This window comes from Erythranthe guttata, chromosome 13 (genome assembly GCF_056151865.1).
Source record: "Erythranthe guttata isolate IM_541 chromosome 13, IM_541, whole genome shotgun sequence".
Taxonomy (NCBI): domain Eukaryota; kingdom Viridiplantae; phylum Streptophyta; class Magnoliopsida; order Lamiales; family Phrymaceae; genus Erythranthe; species Erythranthe guttata.
This window is the reverse complement of record NC_142545.1, coordinates 9,854,813-9,882,041: the sequence shown is the minus strand read 5'-3', so window position 1 is coordinate 9,882,041 and position 27,229 is coordinate 9,854,813. Positions and strand designations below refer to the sequence as shown.

The window sequence follows — 27,229 nt, the reverse complement described above, 5'->3', positions numbered from 1 at the left end:
CATCTAAGCAAGTTTAATTTTAATATTTATCGTTACACCGCACAATATATTATTTAATGTTGATTTGGCTTCACAATGAATACAAACCGAAGACATCAAAAGACATAGATAAAATCATATGTGCCGAAATCCCAGATAAGGGAACAACAGACCGAAAAATGTACGATCTGGTTCATAAGTACATGATTCACAGCCCGTGCGGTCTGGCCAATCAAAACTCTCCAGCATGAAGGACGGGATTTGCACGAAGTGATTTCCAAAGAGTTTTGTCAACCATACTGAGCCCGATACAGATGGTTATCAGGTGAATAGAATAAGAGAAAATGGGAGGACCGTGGTTAACAAAAAAACATATTCCGACAATGATTTTGTCATGCCTTATAACCGTGCTTTACTAAAAAAGTACATGGCACACATTAATGTCGAGTTGTGCAACCAGAATAAGTCGATAAAGAACTTATTCAAGTATGTCAACAAAGGACACGATCGGGTCACGACGGCATTTTATCAATCAAATAATTCAGGTGCAACTCCTGAAAGCCGCGATGAGATAAAGATGTACTACGACTGCAGATATCTTTCGGCATGCGAGACTGCTTGGAGGTTATTTAGCTTTAACATTCACTTTAAAGACCCACCAGTCATTATATTAAGCTTTCATCTTCCGGACAGTCAGGTTGTTGTGTTTACAGATAATGACTCATTTGATGTGCTGAACAGACCGACTGCGAAGCAAACGATGTTCATTGCTTGGTTCCATGGGAATAAGTTGTACCCTGAAGCTAGAAGTTTGAGGTATGGAGAGTTTGCACACAAAAAAAATGTCTATAAGGAAAAAGCTCGCCGTTGGATGCCGAGAAAGATAGGATTCTTAATAGGAAGGGTTACCAATGTACCGCCGGGCAGGGGTAAAGACTATTACTTGAGACTATTGCTGAACTTTCAAAGAGATTGAACGAGTAACGATGATCTTAGGATCACGTCTATCCAACTTCCAAAGATGTGTGCTTTGCGTTAGGACTGCTTGACGACGACAAGGAGTACACAACTGGCATAAATGAGGCAAATGAGTTGTCCAATGGTGACTATGTGAGATGATTATTTGTAATACTTTTTTGTCGCAAATAATATGAGCAGACCGGAATATGTGTGGGAGTGTTGCTGGAAGAAAATTCGCAGAGGATATTGCGTGCAGACTGCAACAACGTCGTACCAATTCGGGTATGGGATACATCTTAGATTCTTTCGCAATTAACTACAAATGTTTGAATTAAAAGTATATATTTTTATTATCTCCTTTTTTGTTAATTTTTTATATTGTACTATATTGAAGGTCCACCTGTGTCCGACGATACTCTGAGAAAGTACGCTTTGATAGAAATAGAAAACATATTACAAAGCAACAACAAAAGCTTGAGTAACTTTCCCCCAATGTCGATTCCGATTGGGTCGATGATGGACGTCACGGTAAATAGATTGGTTCTCAATGAGTTTGACTATGACGTTGATGCGATGCGTGAAGAGCTTAAGAATTACCTTCCATCCATTATCGATGAGCAGAGATAAGTTTTTGATGATATCATGGATGTTGTTACAAATGGCAGAGGTGGACTTTTCTTTCTTTATGGGCATAGATGAACGGGAAAGACTTTCATATGGAAAACTTTATCGGCTGCTATCTGTTTAAAAGGCGAAATAGTTATAAATGTTGCTTCCAGTGGTATTGCTCTGCTTCTACTTCCCGGTGGCAGAATTGTTCATTCGAGATTTGGACTGCCAATAATTGTACATGAGAGCTCCACATGCAGCATCAAACAACATAGTCCACGTGCAGAATTGTTGTCTAAAGCAAAGGTAATCACATTGGGCTAGGCACCGATGATGCACAGGTACTATTTCGAAGCACTTGACAAAACAATGAAATCTATACTTGATTTAGATATGCCATTCGGAGGAAAGGTTGTAGTTCTTGGAGGGGACTTTCGGCAAATTCCTCCAGTTGTGTGGAATGCGTCAAGACAAGACATTGTTCATGCTACAATTAATTCATCACCGTTGTGGAGACAATGTAAGGTTATGAAGTTGAACAACAACATGAGACTTCAGTCGTCCTCCTCTTCTGCCAATGCAGATACAATAACAGAATTTGCGGACTAGATATTGAGAATGGGCAATGGCGATGCTGGCGAGGTAAATGACAGTGATGCCACAATTGAAATTCCCGATGACATGTTGATTCGTGATTCTGCAGATCCTTTTTGTGGATCTTATCGAGTTTATCTCTCCCGATCTGGTAACCAACCTTTTCACTCCCGAATATTTGGAGGGCACAGCAATTGTTGCACCCACTTATGAAAGTATCGATTTTGTGAACCATCATTTTTTGTCGATCATAACAGGAGAGGAGAAGGTCTTTTTCAGCTCCGATAGTATGAGCAACGAGGAGTTACTATCAGATATCAACGCAGAAATATACTTCCCCAAGTTTCTCAACACCATATCATGCTCCGGAATTCCACCGCATAAGTTGGCATTGAAAAGAGGTGTTCCTGTTATGCTCATCAGAAATATTAATCAGGTCAAAGGATTGTGAAATGGAACAAGGCTTCAGGTTATTAATATGGAAAAAAACATTCTCAACTGCAGGATCCTCTTCGGTAAATATGTTGGTGATATGGTGTTCATTTCTAGAATGAGTTTGGTACCGTCCAACTCTGCATTACCTATTAAATTCCAGTAACGTTAGTTTTCGCTGATGGTATCATTCACAATGACAATCAACAAAACTCAAGGACAGACTCTTTCTCATGTAGGCATGTACTTGCCGAGACCTATTTCAGTCACGGACAACTCTATGTCGGACTCTCGAGAGTTAAGATTCGATGTGGCATAAACATTTTGATTATCTCAGAATCTTTTGATACGACCAACGTTACAAATAATGTTGTATACGATGAAGTTTTTCAGCGTATATGAAGGTAATTTTATATACAAAAAAATACGATATTCAATGACGACCTTTATTATCTATTATTTATATGTTTTGTTATTCTTCATTTGTAGGTTTATTTTAATTGTACTACGAACTTGCAATGGACTCCGCTCGCTATATTTCATGAAGGTAATGTTTTTACAATGATTTCATGCCATTAAACAGTAATATTGGTATTGTTTTGGCAACAATTTACATATTTCGTATGACCATTATACAACATATGTAAGTCAGTTACATTGTATTGAATTCGTTCCATGCGTTTAGGGCAGTTGGTATCAAACAAAATAACACTGATTGTTTGGATCAAATTCAAGATTTGAACGTTCATATGTCATTGTGTTTTTTAAATTTGGGGCCAATGATATAATCGCTCTTTGCATGTGGAAAATAAAACCTTCGATGTCTAGTTTTTCATTTATTTTGGCTTATTTCATCACTTACACAATACAAAATACTTTTTTTTTAAATATTTCTTTGTATTATAGATAAACAACTAATCTTACTATTTTGAGAACTTTTTTTATTATTCAATATTAGTTTTACGAAAAATACTCTGTGCGAAACTAGTATATCCTATATAATATAAAAAGAGGATATGTGCCCTATATGAATGACATGTGCCAAATGTCTATGTCATACCTCCAAATTGTTTAGTTGAAGTTCAATTGATGAGGTATATTCCTCAATTGGTTAGTTGTCATTTTTAATTTGGTATGTATTTAAGTTCTTTTCTATTTAATATTTGTACACTCATTTAAACATTTAGCACATGTATATATATTATTTCCAAATTTAATATTCTATAAATTCAGTATCTTATTTATATTTTCAATATTCCAAAATATATTTAATTATTTATTGACTGGTTTTAAAAAAAAATCAGGATACTCAATTTTCTTACGAATATTCAAATAATTTTTCAGAAAAAAGTATTTTTTTTAATATTCAAATATTAAATAAAGGAATACAACTTTTTTTTCCAATATTTTGGAATATTCGAATATCCATTCAATAAAAAAAAATTGTTAACAAAAATGGTTTACTTTTACATTGTACTATTTAATAAATATGCAATAGTTTTTGTTAATAATAATTTGAAATTGTGTATTTCTACTATAAGTTCAATCTATTATTTCATAAATATACAATAGTTTTTGTTAATAATAATTTGAAATTGTGTATTTCTACTATAAGTTCAATCTATTATATTGGATTAATTTATAAAATTTGTACTTTTTTATTAATACATTATTATATTAAGACAACGGTTGTATTAATACATAATTATATGTTAATTTTTTTTATATCTCAAATTAAAATCTATTATTTTAATCTGAAATTTAAATTTTATTTCTTACTGTTTATGACAATTCGTATTGAAGATATATAAAATATTGATAAAACACAGTTGGAACAATTATATATAAATTATATATATAAAAGTAATTAACAAAGCATAGTTACACCACCCAATTGCCATATATATATATATATATATATATATATATATATATATATATATATATATATATATATATATATATATATATATATATATATATATATATATATATATAATCAAACTTTTGTATTTTCGATTATTTCTTAAATTATGGAGGATAGTAATTATTTAATCATATTTTTTGTGATACCGTAATGTATATAATATATAAAAGTTGAATTCCATAGCTAATTGATTGACATTTGGCAATTTTAATTGATGACATGTCCTTAATTTTATCCCATGTGGCGAATTGATTGGTGGAAATAAATCATCAAAAAACATGTCATCATTTTCCAAAATTAAAGGTAATTAAATATATTTAATTATTTTATTAATCTATTTATATCCTACCATTTATAAAGTGCTATAAATATATCAACTTTCTTGGAAACCCTACATAAATTTATTTTTGAATTTAATTTTATAATTAATTTAATTTGAATTTAGTTAAATTCGATTTAAAATATTCCTTACTATAATTGCATGATTGGTGGTGTAACGTATTTTTTTAATTTTAATTCATAAAATTGGATTTATATTAAAAAAAACATATTGTAGAATAAATTATTTGATATTATACATTTTACATGAACATGACTAGAGAATATGTATTTTTTTACTAATTTAATATTATATATTAATATTATCTGTAAAAAAGAAAGATACATGTTTGAATTTACTATATGGACACCATTTGTTATGCCATGTGTAGAGTAATGTACTCCCAATTATTTACCAAATTGAAAATTATACTACATGAATTTCATGTTATTATTTAAATAATTATTTTTTCTTTACTAAATCCAGTGACAATAAATTTTACGATTGATTTAATTTTCTAAATTATATACTAATTAAAATACAAATTTTATCATGATTATACTAATAAATTGAATAACCTAAGTTAAGTTTAATCAATTCATAAAAAAAAATGAATTGATTTTATATATTTCAAAATATAATAATTCTTAATATTTAGAATTAAATTCGTTTATCCACTTTATTTAACGGCTAACATTAAGAATATAAATTGTTTCGTTTTAAATAATGATCGTATATACTATATATTGTATTCCACTAATAACTATTTCATTATAACTCTAATAAATATAATGGCGTAAATATCTACAACAACTCCAACTCAAAAGTATCAAAATGAGTTTGCAAATATTTATGTGCTATTTAATATTTTATTTTGATATTTATCTAAATGTATTTGCTTCAACCATAGATATTAAATAGTTGTTAATTAAATATATCTAATTGCTACATGTTATTTTCTAGATGGATACTCAGGTGGTTAAATTCATAACTCATGTTTGATATTTTATTGTGCATGATTGCATAATGTATTTTTACATTCTAAAAGATGAAATATCAAAATACCTCATTTCATAACTGTATTAGAATTTAAAATTACTATTTTGGAGTATAAAAATGGTGGTTAAATGTTTTGATAGCTCATTTAATAATCCCACTCGAAGTGCTCTTGCCGTAAATAGTTTATATTAATAATTCCCCTAATGTTTGTTTTCGTCTTACACCGATCCCCTTATGGTATGATTTTTCAAGGAAATTTTTTTTATTACGTGGAATATTCCAATAATGCTTATTATATATACCCTACACACACGACATTTCTTTATGGTACTTTTTAAAGACAAAAATTACCCTCAAGTGAACTTTACACGAAATCTTTATTCTTCTTAAATATCACTTTCACAAATTTTTATTATTACCACGACAACCCTAAGGGTAATTTTTTAGTTGAAAAAGTACGATAAAAGAAATGTCACGTCTGCAAGGGTAGACTCCATATTTTTTGGAACATTACATGGAATAAAAAAGAATTCGTAAAAAAATCACACCATAAGGGGGTCGTGTAAGGCAGAAACAAACATCGGGGGGGGGGTTTGGTATAATCACCGATAAGTGGAGGTGTTTTCTATAATTTAGCCTAAGTTCAGAAGGATTTTCATAATTTATCTTATTAACAATGATTATTGTTCTTTTACGTCTTAACGTTTGTTTATACCCTTATAATATTTTAAATAATTTTAATGTCGGTTTGATAATATAATTAAATATTAATTTCTAATATATTTAATATGTGTTTTTTATGGTTCAACTACCACACATAAGAAATTTGATATAAAGGTTCAAGATTGAATATAAATGTTCTTTTTTATACTGAATAATAGATCATTGCAAAAAGAATTGTTGCAAAATCAGAATTTGTGATTAATATTAGCATTAGAATTAGAATTATAATTATAATTAAGATTCTTTGAATTAGTATTAGTATTCATACTAGAAATAGGATTCAGATTGTAATTAGGATTAATATGATATTAGGATTATGATTAATATTAGTATTAGAATTATAATTAAGATTATGATTATGCTTAGTACGATAATTAGTGACATGCATTAGTATTAGAATTATGATTAACATTAGGATGGGGATTAGAATTATAATTAAGATTAGAATTAGAATTAACATTAGCATTATTAGTATTAAAATTATTTGGCTTATGATTAGTGTTAGGAATAGGATTATGGTTAGGATTGCGATTAGAACTATTATTAGTGTTATGAATAGAATTAGGAATACGATAAGGATTTGGATAATATTAGAATTACAATCATAATTAGCATTAGCATAATAATTAGCTTATCTAGATTAGCATTAGCATCAAAATTAGTATTAGCATTAGCATTAACAATATTAACATTTTAGTATTAGTAATAGTATTAATAATAGCATTAGTATTAATATTAGTATTAGTAATAGTATTAGCATTGGTATTAGTATTAGTATTAGTATTGGTATTGGTATTAGTATTAGTATTAGTATTAGTATTAGTATTAGTATTAGTATTAGTATTAGTATTAGTATTAGTATTAGTATTAGTATTAGTATTAACATAAGTATAAGTATCCGTATCAATATTATTATCGGTATCAATATCAGTATCAATATCAGTATCAGTATCAGTATATATATATATATATATATATATATATATATATATATATATATATATATATATATATATATATATATGTGTGTGTGTGTGTGTGTGTGTGTGTGTGTGTGTATCATTAGCATTAAAATTAGTTTTAGCATTTCTATTAGTATAAGTAATAGTATTGGTAATATTATTAGTATCAATATTAGTATTAATATTACTATTAGTAATAGTATTAGTATTAGAACTAATATTAGTATTACTATCAGTATAAGTATCCGTATCAGTATTAGTATCGATATCAGTACCAGTATCAGTATCGGTATCAGTATCAGTATCAGTATATGTATCAGTATCGGTATTAGTTTCAGTATCAAAATCAGTATGAATATCGATATTAGTATCAATTTCAGTATCAGTATCAATATCAATATCAATATTAATATTAATATCAGTGTAATTAGTATAATATTAGTATTAGTATTAGTATTTTTATCAGCATCAGTATCAGTATGAGTAACAATATTAGTATCAGTATTGTAATAGTATTAATATTAATATTAATATTACTATGAGTATCAATATGACTATCAACATCAGTATCAGTATTAACATCAGTATTAGTATCAATATATGTATCAGTGTCAGTATCAATACCAGTATCAGTATCAGTATTTGTATCAATATCAGTAAGTATTAGTATTAGTAGTGTTAGTATTAGTAGTAGTATTAGTATTAGTATTAGTATTAGTATTAGTATTAGTATTAGTATTAGTATTAGTATTAAGATTAGTATTAGGATTATAATTAGTATCAGTATGAGTACCCGTATTAGTACGAGTATAAATATTAGTATTAGTATCAATATTAATATCAGTAGTACTATTATCATTACTTTCAATATTAGTATTATTATTAGTATTAGTATTAATATTGATATTAGTATTAGTATTAGAATTAGTATAGTATTGGTATTGGTATTAGTATTAGTATTAGTATTAGTATTAGTATTAGTATTAGTATTAGTATTAGTATTAGTATTAGTATTAGTATTAGTATTAGTATTAATATTAGTATAAGTATTAGTATCAGTATTGGTATTATTATTGGTATTGGCATATACATCTTGTCTCTTTTGCAATATTTATAAGTTGTGTTGTTGTTTGAGTAATGTGATCACTAATTTAATGTTGTTAGTGATAAACTTGCATGTTATTTTAATATCTATTGTGTTACCTCTATGCTACTGTGCGTAGTTAAGTTAGTTATTTTGCAGAGGATTCACATGGTGTAGTAGATTGCATTCCATGAAATAGAGTTATACGATATGTTTTAAATTATTTCACTTAATCTTCATATCGTGCTTTGCGCCATACGCGTATTTTTCTTTGCAATATTTAATTGAATTTCATATGTTATAACTCTGAATTAAGAGATAATTTTTTTATTTCCATCTATTTTGTTTTACTTGAATTGCTGTTGTTATAAAAATATATTCGTTTAAATATTATTATTTTACTCATTTTGAAACTGATATACGTGCAACGCACGGGTGAAGTACTAGTTATTTCAAATTTCTAATTCAAAATCAAATCTTGAAAATTTTATTTTAATGTTAGTTAATTGTTTCCATATATACATATTGTTCACAGTTTCTCTCATTTAAACACAACTATAAAATCCCCGTAACCTCATTCGTCACCACCATTCATATTATACTATAATAACACTAGAAAGAAGGGGTATTTTTCCTTTTCGTATTTTTTGTTTTTTCATTTTTTTTTCAATTCTTAAATTCAATTCACTTATTTTCTTGTTTTGGAGACGTGCTATTTCCATCCTCAAAATAACTTATTTCACCACCAAATTAAATATATTTCCAATTTTACCCTTTTGTTCTTCTTTCACCTATATTTTTTACAAATTTATAAACCATTTACTACTAAACTAATTAAAATATTTATAAAAAAAATCCCACCGTTTCACGGGAAATCTCACCCTCTCCACCTTAAGTGAATAATACATTTGTCAGATAAAAACATTTTTGAAGATCAAAAAGAGCACGAATTCACGTTTTTGGAGAAATAAATTTAGATTGCTTGTATGGAAGGTCATGTAATCCTCAAGAATTGGTCAATTTGGCTTAATATAATTTTATTTCCGAAACAAAATTACATATTCTGTTGGTCATCTAATATGAAAGTTTAAATATATGTTAATAACTATTTTCATTGTAAAAAAAATAATAAAAAAATAAAAAAAAAAACGAAAAAATAATAAAATAAAATAAAAATAAGTTAGAACACGTGAGGATTAAGTTAAAATAAGAAAGTGTAGTGGAATATAAATTTGAGGGATATTTATGACATTTTACAAGCTTTGATGGTGAATTGAGATAATTTGGTGGTGGAATATCTTTGTTTTGTCCGAATGATTTTCTTGAAAATATAAATCTTTATGTTTTATTTATTAGTTTGTTTGTAAGTAGTAAGTACGCACTAATTATTTAATCATAATCAATTTTGTATTTTTTTTTGTTTTGTTTTTGTTCGATATATTTATATATTTAACAATTGATTTTTTTGTTAATGATTTCTAGGTATGGATGTCGTGAAGCCATGTTTACGCTATTGCACCTTCGACATAAACTGTACATTCACCCACCTAACTGTACTCCCGTCACGTTTCGTTTTTCCATTTTCATTTCCATCATTATGTGGTTTCATAATTGGTTCGATTTTCATTTATTATTAATTTTTTTTTCGATCTATTCTTAATCGGTTTGATTTTCATTCATTTCAGCTGTGATTTTATTTCTAGGTGAGTTTGTTGGGAAAAATACAGTTTTCGTCCCTCACGTTTGCACCAATTTTGCATTTCGTCCCTCATGTTCACAAAAAACACATTCGGTCCTTCATGTTTAAAAAATTCAACAGTTTTAGTAATTTCCGTCAATTTTCCGTTAAAACTAACAAAATTGAGGGTGTGCCCATCACTGACTTAACTGACAAGCTAACAGTAAATTGACGGAAATGACCAAAAGTGTTGAATTATTCAAACATGAGGGACCAAATGTGTATTTTGCATACATGGGAGACCAAACTTGAAATAGGTGCAAACTTGAGTGGGAAAAATTATAATTTTTCCTCAATTTGTTCATTTGAGACATATCCTAGCTGGAATAGTTAAGAAAGAAAGCTATTATGGAGAATATGAGGTAATTGGCACGTATTGTTCATGTAATTAATTATTACAATATCAGTTTTGTAATTATTAAATTAAATGCATCTACACAATAATATGTAAAGACAAGATTGATAGTTGAAGTTTTATACTTCTCAGTTTGACCCCAACTCAAATGTCATTTATTTGCAATTTGGTTATGTATTTGATCTATATCTATATACCATATACTGTTTACTACTCTCTCTTTCCTTCCCATTTTAACTGCCATTTTAGGCTAATTCACAAATAATTAAGAACATTAATAAATGTGTATGGATTCTAGAACACTTTCATAAATGTATAGTAAGGGTATAATTGAGAAAAACACAATAAATATTTCATTGGAATCCTAAAGTTACAATTACTTTGAAAAAAAACAATTTCTCTAGAAAGACAAATAAATGGAAAGGAAGGAATACTTAATATTTTGATTGAAGTAAATGGTTTTGAAATAAAATAAAATTTTCCAAGAATAAATAACTCATTCCAACTTAATACCATAGCAAAAATATTTTTATTTGACGACTATTTGTATTAGTTTCATTGAATTAAGGTGCAATTATTATTTTTTCATTTATATTTTGCATATTTAGACTGCACTAAAAAGATTCTTATTCTTAAAAATTTCAGCATCAATCTCGGCAAACATATGCTTTTTCGAAATGCACAAATAAAAATTAAAAGGGGCTATTTGACAAACTAAAAATCTCATTGAATTTTAATTTCTTGATAAATCCAGTTTTTAAATTGATATTTGTTATAAGTCTAATCAACACAAAATAGACCAATTAACTATTCCAAAAAATAAAATAAAAAATATGTTGATATTTGCAAATCCCGCCCCTAATCTACACCGAAATCTCCTCCATAATTTATGCTCACAAATCACGCTTTCAAATCCACTTGAAAACAATGAAAAATGTGCATGTTACTCGCGAAGAGAGCTATACTTATAGGTGATGTCAATGCATATGTTGTAAAACACTACTTTGATAATTAAATTTCTGTTAAGGATCCGAGTGTATTGGACGAGAAAGTTGTACCATTTGGGTCGGACAATGTATCTTATTTTTTAAATCACAATTTTTGTATTTTATATTTTCTTTTATCATTTATTTTGTTTATATCGCACTTAAATCAAATGGAATTGATATTGTTTTTAAACTTTGTAGATTATATCGTATTATATATAAACTATTCAAAGTTTTCGTTCGATTATTTTATTCAAACGTATTTTCATTTTTTATATTACCCACATGCATCACATTAGCATCCTCTTTTCATTTATAAAGGTATTTGATTTACCTCCTCGGCGTGTTTTAGTAATTAAAAAAATGTACTTAGAATTGATCCCCGTGCATCACACGGATGAGTCACTAGTATAAAAAAATAAGAATTTAAAGATAATAAATCTAATTTTATGTAATACATATATGTAAAAATTAAGATTTAAAAGTATATTCAAAATAATGTACCATAAATATTTAAAAAAGTCATAAATATTCAAAAAAAAAAAAAAAGGGAACGCATAGTAGGGGTGTGCTTGGGTCGTAAACCCGAGGGTTTTTAGCAAAACCCGCCCTCGTCCCGTAAACCAACGGTTCTTGATTTTAAAGAACCAAACTTGCGGGTTTTCGACGGGTTTAGGATAGACTGGTCTATTGCGGGTTTAAAGTAGAACCCGACCTTCAGGGGTCGAAACCCGTCGTAATTTAAAAAAAGTTATTCTTTAATAATTTATAAGTTTTGCGCGAAAGTATTTAAAAATTAAAATGAATGACCAAGTGTAAAATTTTCAATTGAAACAAACATAATTAACATCAGTGATAAATGTTCAGAGGAAATCAAAATTAATACATTTTAACATAATTCCAAAAAAGAGTAACTAAATTCAAACATCTATAAGACAAGATTTAAAAATAAAATAGATAATCATAGACAAAACGAGACGATATCTTCGTTATAGATGTAACTTATAATTTTTGACAAAATACTTTATTTATGTATTATACCTTATTAATTTATTATACTACATAATATAAATAAAATGACGTCGTTTTGCATAGGTGGGCTTGACAGGTTTCACGGGTAGTAATTTTTTTGAACCCGCGGATCTTACTCATTTAAAGACTCAATCCTATAGATGGACCTATCCGTCCAGTCCTAACGGAGCAGTTGTTACCGGGTTTGACAGGTTCAACTGATTGATAGGTCCCACTTACTCACCCCTAAGATAGTATATTTGTTTAAAATACAGTACTAGCTGAGCTTTCATCCCAAGCCTATCAAGGAAACTACAAGACACCTTACCATTCACCATAGGACAACATTACATTACAGTAACACATCAAAACTTATTTAATATATACATATATAGGTAGGGATGGCAACTGGTCGGTTATGGGTCGGGTTTGCCTAAAACTTAGACCCGATCGGTGAAAAATATACAAAACTCAAACCCGCCCCAATCTGGTTCAACTTAGACTCAGACCCACCCAACCCATTCCTGAATTAAACGGTTCTGACCCGCCAGACCCGCTAGACCCGTTAACATTAAAAAAAATTATTAATTTTTAACTTCCATAATATTTTGCTTCTATATTTAAAAAAAATAATCTAAAAATTAAATTACCATAATTTAAAATACTTCTACAAGTGATAAACAATGAATAATAAAATTATATAATTAATTATATTTAACTTTTACAATACGTAAAGTTCAAAAGGCAAAGCGGCTAGCGATGGTCGACAAGTGATATATTTTACTTACGAGAAATGAGATCAAAAAATATGAAATGGTGAAAAATGGGTAAATGAGAATAGACACGATGAAAATTGATAGTTTGATAGATGAAACCATAAATTAATTTATATATATTGATTAATTATAAAATATAATATATTTATATGGGTCGGTTCTAGGTCGGTTCTATTAAGACCCATAACCCGACCCAGAACCATCCGGTTCTGAAAACTTAAACCTATTACCGACCCATAACCATTTAACTTACCCAGACACGCTCCAAACGGGTCTGTTCCGAGTCTATGACTTGGCAAACCCGTACCCATTGCCATCCCTATATATAGGGAATATTTTTTTTTAATCAATGATGTGCAGTTGCACACCCTAGAACCAAAGTGAATTCGCCAGTGTATACGGGTGAATTTGATCTGGTTTTATGAATCCTACGTTCCTAGTAACAAGAAAGAAAAATATAAAAATTATTAACAAAGAAAAGAGAAAAAAAAAATATTGAAAAGAATATAGCGACTATTCATACAAAATACATAAAGAAATCGAATTATAAACACAAACAAAAAAGTATTCAAATTATCAAGAAAAAGAAAACAAAAACAAATAGTAATTAAATCCATGGATAAGAAAGAAAGAAATAGAGAGAAAATAATCCGGTACCATACTTGCAACGTACATACACCTTACTAGTGATCATAAGTATGTATGTGAATAAGTGATAAGTGACACGTAAAAACAACTTTCCGTTTTAAGTTGAGGGCTCCACATTTAATGTATTTTCAATATTTTAGATGTAATAATTAGTCGTATTATTTACTTAAGTAAATTTTATAAATACCATAATATTAAATGAAACATCTATATTAATAAAATAATATTAAATTTTTTTTATGATAATACAAAAAGAAAATGTTAAGTAATAGATGTGGATGATTAAAACTATTTTAAACTTTGAGGAAGTCAATATAATTTACTCAACATCTGGTCACGAGTAAAATATAAATTTTAAAAGTCACTGGTCACCGGGTTAAGTCTTAGCTACTATCAAAATTTAAGCGAGACATGTATTCAAATTGTAGGTGATCTAGTTGTAATTACACCAGACATCAAGGCCCTGATGTAGTAAATTTACGTTTCTTTTAAGAAAAATTGATGGTTAATTTGACCAAAGTCGTCACAACACACGACTAACACCAAAAAAGACTTAATTGTTTCAACCAATATTCCAATTTTAATGAAAATTATGAACTATCACAACAAAATAAGAGAAATTTTAATATGAGCATGTCACGTTAACGTTCCGTGCATGAACTAATGTATTACAACTTATTTTAATTATTTTCTTTCTGTTTTATATTCTTATTAATTTGAATTTTAAAATACTTGTATTCCATCAGTCGTTTTGATAAGTAGAACATGAAGTTTTGTATTTATATGATATTATTTAAAAATAAATCATAAAATAGAGTATGTAACTTTAATTAATTAATCGTAAAATTATATATTAAGTAAAATCATAGGTAATCACACGAAGTGACGTGGTGTTTGCTAGTATATATAAACACAATTTTTTTACTATTTGGCAACTATTTTCTTAATGAAGAATATAATGGCAGTAACTTTTCATTTAACACACAATGTACAGTATGAAAACTAATTCAATAGAAAATGAAAGATTGATTTTGTTTGTGTATCTTAATTCTCATCCCAATTGAATTTCGTTGCCGACAAGACATTGAAATCATACAGCTGTGAGTGAGGGGTACATTTAAATTGATGGCCACCTAAATTTGAAATCATACAGTTGTGAATTGACTTGTGAGGGGTCCAACTTTTAAATGTAGAAAAAAAAAAAAAAAAAACAGTATTTACCAAAATGTCTGAGATTATATTGAATTTAAATGTATTTGATCCGTTAAAAATTCATTCATAAAAAAATTGATTAACAAATTGTACTTTTTTTCTATTTACTACTGATTTTAGTATGTACCATGGTTTGCTTTTAAGTAATAGATTTAATTAGTTAAATTGATCCGCATACTTAGATCATATATCCTAAGTTAACTGATTTTTCAAATTTAACAAAAGGATTTGCATTAATGATATATAGTTCTAATAATCCTGATTATTAAGTTGAAACCGTTAAATCTAATACAGTAATGATTTCGGCCCTAAAGATTATGATTTATTTAAATAGAAGCCCAATATTGACAGAGAAAAATAATTACACAAATCATGAAATAATAAATATTAAATACATGAAGAAATTATTATTTCTCCATTTCTCTTTCAATTCAAATTATAAAAAAAAAAAAAAAAAAAGGAAATATTCCATACTTCTAATCGTATGGTTAGTCACTTACCATGGTTGGAAACAAAATAACTTGTCACCATTTGCAATTTGCTGAACAACTTTGTCTCTCTCTCTCTCTGTCTCTCTCTCTCTCTCTCTCTGATCTCTCTCTCTCTCTCTCTCTCTCTCTCTCTCTAAATAATATTCTCAAAGAAAACAATGGCGGCAGAAGCTGCGGGTGGAGCTGCCATTCAATTTCTGCTAGAGAAGCTGATATCAGTTTCCGGGGAGCAGATCAGCCTCTATCGAGATTTCAAGAAAGACTTGAAAAGGCTAAAAAGTTCAGTCTCCATGATTCAAAGTTTCTTGAACGATGCGGAGAAGAAGCGAATCACCGACCAAACTGTCGAACGCTGGTTAAGGAAGCTTGAAGGTGTGGCTTTCGATGCCGATAATGTCTTTGATGAGCTCCATTATCAACATCTCTCCAAGGAAATTCATAAGCATGACAAAATGAAGAAGAAGAAGATTAAGTGCCATTTTTTCGTCCCACAATGCATTCCCAATACGCGTCGACTAAAAATGGCACGTAAAATCAATGATATCATTCAAAACTTTGAAGAGATCAACAAGGAGGCGACCGACTATGACCTTCAAAAGGCAGTGTTAGGTGCATATGCTCTGCTTACTGGATCATCTGTAGGCCTTGAAACTGATTCATTCAGTATCGATCCGATTTTTCTTGGAAGAGAAAATGATGTGTCTGAAATAGTGAAGATGATGACTACACTTCCAAATGATCAAGTACTCTCTATCCTCCCCATTTTCGGGATGGGAGGACTCGGAAAAACAACGGTAGCTCGGAACGTGTTTGATCATGAAGCCATAAAGATTCATTTTGCTAAGTGTTTTTGGGTGCATGTCTCTCAAAACTTCGATGCCAAGGTTCTTTTCAATAAAATTCTTATATTGTTAACAGGAACAAACGCCGGACTTGGAGATAAACAAGCGGTTCTGGAAAAGCTTCAAAAGGAGTTGGGAGCTCAAAGATTTCTACTTGTTCTTGACGATGTTTGGAATGAAAATCATGAAATATGGGATGATTTTAGTAATTCATTGAGAAAAATTAGTTCCGCTACGGGAAATGGCGTTGTTGTTACTACGCGAAGTGAAAATGTTGCTTCACTAGTAACAACACTCCCTACTATCCACAAACTAAAGCACTTGCCAGAAGGTGAGTGTTGGTCTATAATCAAAGCAAAATCCTTTGGAGAAGGCAGTGTTCCATTAGAATATGAGACCGTTGGAGTATCTATTGCAAATCGATGTCAAGGTTTGCCGTTGGCAGCCAAAGTGGTTGGGGGGTTGTTGCGCGGTAAGTCGATTGATGAGTGGCAATCGATTAATGAGAAATGGCTCTCATATTCACGAGATGAAAATCCAGTCTCCAAGATTTTAAAATTGAGTTTTGATTATTTGTCGCCACCATCACTCAAAAAGTGCTTTGCATATTGTTCCATATTTCCTAAAGGATATGGCTTCGAAAGAAAGCGTTTGGTTGAGCTGTGGATGGCAGAGGGATTTCTTGGAGGAAGTGATGATATGGAGATTGTCGGCAATAAATTCTTTAATCTTCTTTCACAAAACTCGTTGTTACACAATGTGGAGAGAACCAGGTATTATAACATGCATGATCTTGTGCACGATCTAGCATCCTCTATTTTAAATCCAAAGACAGATAATATTTGGGACGAGGCGTACCAAGTTCGGTATATCAGCCTGCAATCTACCGATGCTGAAACAAGTCATATCCTAAAAGAACAAGCAAGATATCTTCGTACATTACATTTCGAATGTGACGTACTTAATATCATGTTTTCAGATTTCAAATGCCTGCATGCTCTAATTATCGTGAAAGATGGATTTGAAAGCAATGATGAAGATCTAGAGTTGCCAAGTTCGATAGGGGAGCTAATACACTTGAGATGTCTTGACATTTCAGGGACAACAATTAAATGTTTGCCAGACTCTGTTGGTGAACTCTATCACTTGCAGACATTAAGAGCATGTGGTGCCTTGGAGAAACTGCCAAATACATTGAAGCACTTGATTAGCTTAAGACATCTCCACATTCCTCGAATAGAATTATTTTCAGAGATGGGAAGATTAACTTCTCTTCGAACACTACCGTACTTTGGAGTGGGGGATGAAAAGGGTCGAGGAATTGGTGAGCTCGGAAGCTTGAAGAACCTGGAAGGAAAACTAGAGATTTATAATCTTGAAAAGGTGCATGACAAAGAAGAGGCTATGAGTGCAGATTTATTACAAAAGCCAAACATAGTCAAGTTAAATCTTACATGGGATGAAGATAGAGAAGGTGGAAATGGCGATGAGAGTGTGTTGGAAGGCCTTCAACCTCACCCAAATTTAGAGAGCTTAAATATTTGTGGATTTGGAGGAAGAAGTTTGCCATCATGGTGTTCAAATATGTTGTGGCTTAATAAATTGATGGAGATAACACTTGAAAGATGCAAACAATGTGAACAAGTCCCAATGCTAGGGCACTTACCACATTTGAAGAATCTTTATCTCGATGGTCTGGTGAATGTGAGATCCATAGGTCCCTCGTTTTACGGAATTGATGACAAATGTGTTTCCAAGAATACATTAGTTAATGTGTTTCCGGCACTTGAAAGGCTGGAGTTGAGGGGAATGTCAGAGCTGACAGAGTGGTTAGAAGCTGAATTGCCAAGTGTAACACCTGAAAATGATCAACTACCTGTGGTATTTTCTCGCCTTGAGTACTTGCGGATTAAAGATTGCAGGCAATTGGAGAGTGCTCCGAGTCACTTTCCATGCCTTAAAGAATTGTTGATGGGTGATGTGGAGAGCGAATTACCTTTGGCAAGTTTATGTGGGATCAACTTAATCTCTCTTACAAAGCTCCGAATTGAGTCAATTGATGGATTGACGTGTCTCCCAGATTGGCTTTTCCGTAAAAATCAAAAACTCTCGAAGTTGGGGATAAGTGGTTGTCGCAACTTAACGCATCTAGTTCCGTGCTTGGAAGGTGGAGGAACTGCTCTTAGGACCTTGGAGATAAGTAATTGTCCGAAATTGAGAGAATTACCAGATGATCTACACACCCTCAGTGCTCTCGAGATATTGAGAATACAAAATTGTCCAAACATGAAGACAATACCATATCCACATGAAACACATAATAATGATTATGATGAGCAATTATCATTAGGCTTGAGTAGCCTTTCTGAATTGGTTATTGTAGACTGTGGAGGGCTGACCGATTTGCCAAGTGAAATGATAGAGTCATGTGCGCAGTCCCTGGAGAGTTTGACACTGACTGGATTAATAAATTTAAGGATGGACATGGGAACTTTGATTGGGTATTGTTTGCAGAAAATGCCTCGTCTCACTACGTTGTCAATTGTTGATGTTCCGGTCACTAATAATTCCTCGGAAATTGTTGGTTCTTTTTCTCTTGACAACTTGACATATTTAGCAATGAGTTGTGATAAGTACTCAATTTCATATGTTGCTGCCATCTTGAAAGCATCAGCTAAATCTCTGTGTACATTAGAATTGCTGGGGACAGAGCATAGCCGAGAACTACCGGATCAGCTTCGACATCTCGCTGCTCTTTTTTCGCTACATATAGATAATTTTGGAGTGATAGAAGAACTGCCTGATTGGTTAATTGGGAACAACTTTTCTTCGATAGCAAACTTATCTCTATCCCGCTGCAACAAGTTGCGATGTCTGCCGTCTAAGGAAGCCATGCTACGTCTCACCAACTTAAGATATTTACGGATCGAAGATTGTCCGATGTTGAATCTAAAATGGTGTGGAGATGGCGATTATGGTTCTGAGTGGCCAAACATTTCCCATATCCACCAAGTCTATGTGGATTTTAATCCAATTCCAACTCATGCTCAGTAAATGTAAGTATACTTGTTACTGTTTTATTTGATTTAACAGATTTTATTTTCCTTTTTTCCTTAAAATAGTGTAAGAAAATGTGGTCAGTTTATAATTTCTCATTTTTTTTCTTAGAATTGATGTATACAACAAGTATATATGTATGTAACCTTATTAATTTCAGAACAGATTATGAATGTCAAACTATATATGTATATATCAGTTGATTATTATTATTATTAATTTTTTTTTTTTATGGCATCTCAAAATCTGTGAATTAACTTCAGTAGGTCGCTGAAGATATACAACACAAATAAGGTCGAAAGCCATCCATTTGTTGAAGTTGGTTGATTTATTTGTGTACATATGTTGAACTTAGAGTGTAATTTTACTTTGACACTGCAACTCTGTAATAATATAATTAAACTTGTCGAGGTGTGTACTTAAATTTTCAATATGACAATTTGAAATGGAAATGGAGTTACTAGAATGCTTGTATAAAGAGAGTTTTACTTTTCATCCGAAATATTAGGACAAATTGCAAATAAATCAGCTTTATAATATCTACAAATATTAGGACAAATTTCACTTTACGTCCTTTAAATTTTCAATTTTCGCACTTTCCCCCTCAAAATTCAAAAGAAGTGAGTGCCCCCCCTTCAAAATGTTTCTTTTATTACTCGTTGCCCCGATTGCCAAATTTTGATGGGTTACTAATCGAAATTGAGCATTTTTGTTTCATGTTGCCCCTTTAAATATTATTTTTGTTGCACGTAGCCCCTTTAAAATGTTATTTTGTTGCACATTCACCACCGTAAATTGGATTTTGTGGGAAAGTGCAAGTTATAAATATTTTGAAGGGGTATAGTCTCCATTTTGAACTTTTAGGGGAGAAAGTGAGAATCTGGAAAATTAGTATGAGCAAAGTGCATTTTGTCCAAAATATCACAATTAGACTCCTAAAAGCAACTCCAGTAGCAAAACATTAAAATGTATCGAGGACTTGAATCTGGAATTTATCTTTATTGGATGAATACTTTTGGCCTGTTGATCGAGGACGGATCCCGGAAGTCCCCACTGGCGGAATTATTGCGAAGGATAGGATTATTTGGCACCTCTTGCCATCAGGTAATTTTTCTATGTTAAGTCTTGTTATCATGCCATTCTGGATAATCTCCCCCTACAAAATGAACGTAGAAACGGCGGAGCTGGCTCCCACAGTGGCGTCTTCGAGCGTGACTGGAAGTTTATTTGGCATCTTCAAGTGCCTCCTAAAATTCAGCTCTTCATTTGTCGTGCTTGTTCCGATATACTTCCGACGAAAGTGGAGTTCTTCAAAAGGTACTTGTTTAGCGCATGTTTTAGCTTGTTCAACAAATAATGTAACGATGGCAGGCATTCGCCTCCCTCCAAATTTGGCTTGTATAGCCTAATGGAATTCTTTCTTTTTCCTTAAAAAAAAAAGAAAAAAAAAAACTAAAATGGATCATCAAATATTAATTTGATGCTCATTTTTTATACCCATTTACTCCAATTGCAGGCATTAAATAGATCATCAAATTTTAAATATGTTTAAAAGTGACACTTGCCAATTCATGATAGTTAATGTTTTGATACTCTTTTTCCGGGATGTGTTTTTACATCTCCGGAAGTTGAATATCAAAATAATTATCAAATTAATTTATCCATTAAAGATGAAAATTTAAGTTTTGGAGTATCAAAATAGAAGTTATACCATTTAATTCCCCATTTGACCCCTATATGAAAATTAGATGGTTTTTATGCATATTCTTCAAATCCAAATAATTATGTTATTATTAATGTCGTAAGAGCAACTTCAGAGAACCAAATGGAGTATTAAATTACAAAACTACCATCTTGATTCCCTAAAGTGAAAATATTTCACTCCAATGGAGGCATTAAAGTGGTAGTTAATTTGATACTCAATCTCCTAGAGGTGCAATGCACCCAAAAAAGAGTGGAACCAAATATTCCTTAAAAATAGCTCTAGCAAATTCAACGGAAAAATAAAATAAATTTTCAATGGAAAATGGATAATAATTTATTTAATGCCTATGTGTTGGAGCAAAAGTATCAAAGTATTATCTCAAGCATCAATTGAGTGTTTGATGCTTCATTTTAATACATCTCCGTTGGAGTTGCTCTAGAGAGAGAAATATTAGACCAACAATACCTCAAGAAGTAAAAGTAATTACGAAAACGAGGAAGGTTTTTTCGTAGTTTAGTTTTAGCTCAAGCGGGTGTTGAACAAACTTATTTGTTCAACAATTAATAAAATAGAAAAATGATATTATTAAGGGTAAATTACAAACACCCCCCTGGGGTATGGTCAAATTACAAAAACACCCCTCTTGTTTGGATAATTACAACCATCCCCCTCAACTCCTCAAATTTAGTGGAATTTTCGAGATTATATGTAATATTATCACTTTTGTACCCGTTTATCCCATTCAAACTCTACATTATGAAGCAAGATGATCATAATATGTGATTTTTAGCTAGTGTATATCAGTTTGTGGTGCATCGGAAACTGTATTTTTTACGCAAAACGAGTACAAACTAGAGCACATTTCACGAAATCTAGATGACTATGTTGAATTTGGCACCATAAAGGTGGAGGTCTAAGAAAAAATCATAGTTGAGGGGGTAGATGTAATTATCCAAACAAGAGGGGGGTTTTTGTAATTTCATCATACCTCAGGGGGGTGTTTGTAATTTACCCTATTATGAATCATTAGTTATCATTCACCATTCAAACACCGCTCGTAGCCATTCTAATATTGATGTAGCTCTCCGCATTAAGCAAAGAATCCTATCAAACACGACTCAAGTCTAACTCAACTTATGATATCTATCATAATAAAATTTGAATTTGAAAAAGAACCAATCTACTTTTTCTAGATCCGGTTCGATTAGAAAAAAAAGCCAGAAAATAGCTTGTTACATCAATAATACGGGAAACACTCGATCCCAAAGTGAAAAAGTCTTACAAAACAACAAACAGCGAAATACGGAGTTTGTAGAATAATCCAGAACATTTAATTATTAATAAAATTTGTATCAGATGTTAAATTAAATTACATTATAAGGTAGCAGATTTAAGGTAGAGATTCACAACTAGCAACAACCTTAAGAGGGAATTTTCTATGAATAGTAAGTCCATCACCTTCACACATATCCAAATCTTCTCTTCTAACGCCACCTGGCAATTCAAATTCGAAATTTAAAACAACATTCGCGAGAACAAGCTCCACGATTCCCATGGCAAATGCACCCCCAGGGCAACCCCTTCGCCCCCCTCCAAACGGAATCAACTCGAACTGCCCTCTAAAGAAATCCACCGAATTCAAATTATTGTTACGTAAGAATCTCTCCGGATAAAATTTCTCCGGATTTTCCCACAAAATAGGATCTCTTCCAATAGCCCACACGTTTATAACCACTCGTGTGCCTTTCGAAATATCGTAACTTAGTAGTTTGACATCTTCGGTTGACTCTCGAGGAACGAGTAATGGGAGTGGAGGGTGTAGTCTTAGGGTTTCTTTTACAACGGCCTTCAAGTAGTGGCATTTGTGTAAATTGTCTTCGGTTATGGTTGAAGCGGTCCCCGCTATGTTTTTCAGTTCGTGCTTCAGTTTCGCCATGGTGTTTTTGTGCCTTATGAGCTCGGATAACGTCCACTCTATGAGTGTGTATGTTGTGTCGGTTCCAGCTGCAAACATATCCTGTAATAGATTATTATTAAAATAGCGATCATTTTGATGAAGTAGAATACTTCAAATTGAAGCATTTTCCACTTCAATTTGCAGTCTCTCTAACAAAAAGCATGAATATTTTAGTTGAGTCTATAAGTAGAACCTCTTATTCCAAGTGTCTAATTACAGTTAAACCTCTATATATTAATACAATCGGGACTAGCAAAATTCTATTAATTTAGCGAAATATCAAATTATCGAGTTAATACTTCAGTACATTTTTGCCGACTCGGTACCAAAAGAAATTATTATTTAAGCAAGTTTATTAATTTATCGAGGTTACTATATTGCATTTGCTACAAACACAGAAAAGAAAGAAATTAAAAAATAATAATAAGGTCAAATTACGGCTACTCCTTGAGGTAAGGTCAAACTATGAAAAAACCCCTCATGTTTGCATATTTGCTACAAACACAGAAACGAAAGAAACTAAAAAATAATAATAACAAATTACGGCCATCCCTGAGATAAGGTCAAACTACGAAAAAACCCTCTCATGTTTGCATAATTACAGTCACCCTCTCAACTATGTATTATCTTACGAAAAAATCCCTCTATTTAGGGGCATTCATTCAGTAAAATTGTACTGACAATTCGGTATGCCAATTTTTCATAATGTTTAGCATTTGGTTCGGTAAATAACCGAATTACCAAAATTTTATTCAAAATATTAAAAAATTTAATTTATTTTTATATTTTAGCCGAATTACCAGTTTGGTAATCGGCATGTACAGAATTTTCGTTCGGTTCGATTTGGTTGGTTTACCGACCGGATGAACACTCCTAGGTAAATTTGACACCGCACATAGTTGAGAGGGTGGTTGTAATTACGCAAACATGACCGATTTTTTCGTAATTTGACCTTACCTCAGGGGTGGCCGTAATTTGCTCCAATAATAAAAAGTCCAAGAACAGAGACATACCAAACTACAGAGGCACTCTGTTCTACTTGATCAAGAACTAAATTCAAGAACTGTAAAAAGCAATGCAAACATTACCAAGATAAGAGCTTTAATCGAGATATCATCGAGACCAAATCCACCCTCCTCGTTCCTCCGAATGTCGAGCAAAACATCGACAAAATCCTTCTCGTCTCCGCGAATCCCACCACCATTCAAATGCTCCTTCACCACAAACTCCAAAAACTCATCGAGATCTTCAGCGATTCTCCGAACTTGACTCTTCATCCCATTAACATATTTAACCCAAAAAAGCCAAGGAACGAACTCCCCGACATCGAAACCACCCAACAAAACCCCTAACCTCTCCAAAACATCCTTAAACTTCCTCCCACCTTCACCATCACTATACTTTCTCCCCAAAGCCACCCTACAAATCACATCATTCGTAAGAGAAGCAAACGTCTCCCCCAAATCGATCACGCGTTTTTCGTTACACGATTGTCTGATCTTCTCCAACATAACAGAAACCTCTTCCTCTCGAACACTCCGAAAAGACTGAACTTTTCGATTGCTCAGAAGCTGGTTAACGCAAATACTTTTGACATGCCTCCAGTACTCGCCGTAGGGAGCAAAGGCGATGTCTCTACAGTCGTAGATACCACGCGCCACGCTTGATTCGGGCCTGTTGGAGAAAATTGGGTCGTGGGTTTTCAGTATTTCTTTAGCTGAATCAGCTGATGAAACGACGAGAAGTGGGACGTTGCCCAGGTGAAGAAGCATTAAGGGGCCATGTTTTCTTGATAAAGAGTGGAGGGTTTTGTGGGGGCGGAACCCTAATTGGTGAAGGTTTCCGATTACTGGAAGCTTCGGCGGCGACGGCGGGAGATTCTTGATGGGTTTTTCTGAGGTAGGCCATTTTCTTTTTATGCTTACGAAAATTGTGAAAAGAAACAATGGGAGGAGAAGAATTTTGGAAACATCATCCATGGGTTTTCTTGATCGTCGAAGGTGTAGGAAAACATTAATTTTGTGTCTGAAAATTGTGTGAATTTGGAAGGGGAAATGGAGATGGCATCTTTTATTGTTCTAGGGAGGGAGTGGGAATATTAGCTTTAACAAAGTGAAGTGGGAACTGGGAAGTAGAATAATAAATGCATGTTACATTAATATCAACAAGAAATTTGTTGAAACTTGAAACTCACTCACCAATAATTTTTATTACGTCAGCAGTGGTGGAACCATTATTTCATCGCATACAAGACTCGATTATTATTTTATTTTATTTTCATTACTTTTTTTTTAATTTATTTTCACTACCTTTTTTTTTTTTAATTTCTTTTCATTACTTAAAATAGTGTAAAATGAGTAAAATGTTATAAACTTTAAGTAAAATAGCATATATTAACTCTAAACCAACCCTCATTAGGAGAGTTGGTACCTAGCTTTTACCAATAGGGTAACGGTCTAGGGTTCGAGTCCCCCCTCCCCTACTTCCCCTTGTAATGGACTTGAATTTACTCAAAAAAAAAAAAAACCATATATTAACTCTATAAAGTTCTATGATATTCGTAACTAAAAATACTGAGAATATCTTAGGCATCAGCGTCGGAAGTGGCAAATTGAAGCATAAAAGAATCAAACATGGTAAAACTTTAAAAACTAAAATGAATTTTACGGATCACCGTATTAGCTGAAAATGAATTTTACGGATCACCATAATAGCTGCTAACTGAAGATTCTCACAATTTTTGGACCATAATAAGCACACTTTGTTTTTGGAGAAAAAATAACGTAATATAAATTGAAATTTCCATTTTAACTTGCACCTCTATGTCTATGTAATGGGATGAAAGAAGAGAAGTCATTTCCCTCACAATCAATTAATATTAATAAGGGTAAATTTCACTTTCCCTCTTTTTACTTCGACTCGATATCACTTTACCCCATTTTACTTTCAATTGCATCGATTTTCCCCCTTGTACTCTGGCTCGATATCACTTTACCCCCTTCTACTCTCAATTGCATCGATTTGCCCTCCTGTACTTGAAAAATTGTCTCAATATGGCTATCGCCGTTAGTTTTCACACCTTTGACCTTAACACCGTTTGGTCTAAGTTTGAAAATTACAAAAAAAACTACCCCTCCCAATTTAAATAATTATTAAAAAAATTAAAAAAAATAAAAAAATAAATTGTGGCTGTCGTCGTGGTGGACTATGTTTTCTCGTTGTCTTGATTTTTTTTATTATTTTATTTTTTGTTTTTTTATTTATTTTTATTTTATTTTTTAACTTTTTTAATAATTATTTAAACTGGGATGGGTGAATTTTTAGTAATTTTCAGACTTAAGATCAAACAGTGTTAATGTCAAATGTCTGAAAACTAACGGTGAGGGCCACATTGAGACAGTTTTTCAAGTACTGGGGGGCAAATCGATGCAATTGAGAGTAGGAGGGGGTAAAGTTATATCGATCCAAAGTTCAAGGGGGCAAATAGATGCAATTGAGAATAGAAAATGGTAAAATGATATCAACCCAATGTACAAGGCGCCAATCGATGCAATTGAGTAGGGGTGGATTCGGTACGGTTGCCAAACATTTGGCTTAATACCGTGTACCTACCGTACATTGCGGTATTGAAAAATTTCATACCGTTATCGTACCAAAAAGTTCGGTATACCAATGTTCGGTATACCGTTATTTTCGGTACGGTACAATCGGTACGGTACAATCGGTACGTGGTACTCTACCGTATTTGGTGATGTATCAAAGATTAAAAAACAAATGAGTTAAAAATATACATATATATCCCAATTGAAAATAGTTCTAGTTACTCTTGTATGAGTTGTATTTTATTTTCTAAGAATGTCCGG

At 31.7% G+C, this 27,229-nt stretch overlaps 4 protein-coding genes across 4 annotated transcripts; 3 read left to right on the top strand and 1 right to left on the bottom strand.

The window, feature by feature from the left end:
• Positions 1-406: 406 nt before the first annotated feature.
• On the top strand, positions 407-1,566 carry LOC105963521 (uncharacterized). Its single transcript, XM_088812374.1, has 4 exons — positions 407-892; positions 976-1,081; positions 1,138-1,221; positions 1,334-1,566. The coding sequence occupies exons 1-4, from the start codon at positions 407-409 to the stop codon at positions 1,564-1,566; spliced, it is 909 nt and encodes a 302-aa protein (XP_088668500.1).
• Positions 1,567-2,166: 600 nt separating this feature from the next.
• Positions 2,167-2,593, top strand: LOC148765844 (uncharacterized). Its single transcript, XM_088812373.1, has 2 exons — positions 2,167-2,293; positions 2,400-2,593. Exons 1-2 carry the CDS (start codon positions 2,167-2,169, stop codon positions 2,591-2,593), a joined length of 321 nt encoding a protein of 106 aa, XP_088668499.1.
• A 13,252-nt stretch (positions 2,594-15,845) lies between these two features.
• LOC105963523 (putative disease resistance protein RGA3) lies at positions 15,846-19,855 on the top strand. Its single transcript, XM_088811769.1, has one exon. It carries the CDS (start codon positions 15,964-15,966, stop codon positions 19,699-19,701), a length of 3,738 nt encoding a protein of 1,245 aa, XP_088667895.1. The 5' UTR covers positions 15,846-15,963; the 3' UTR covers positions 19,702-19,855.
• Positions 19,856-22,717: 2,862 nt separating this feature from the next.
• LOC105963515 (cytochrome P450 736A117) lies at positions 22,718-25,477 on the bottom strand. Its single transcript, XM_012987920.2, has 2 exons — positions 24,455-25,477; positions 22,718-23,426 (listed from the first exon to the last, which is right to left on the bottom strand). Exons 1-2 carry the CDS (start codon positions 25,343-25,345, stop codon positions 22,800-22,802), a joined length of 1,518 nt encoding a protein of 505 aa, XP_012843374.2. The 5' UTR covers positions 25,346-25,477; the 3' UTR covers positions 22,718-22,799.
• Positions 25,478-27,229: the final 1,752 nt, after the last annotated feature.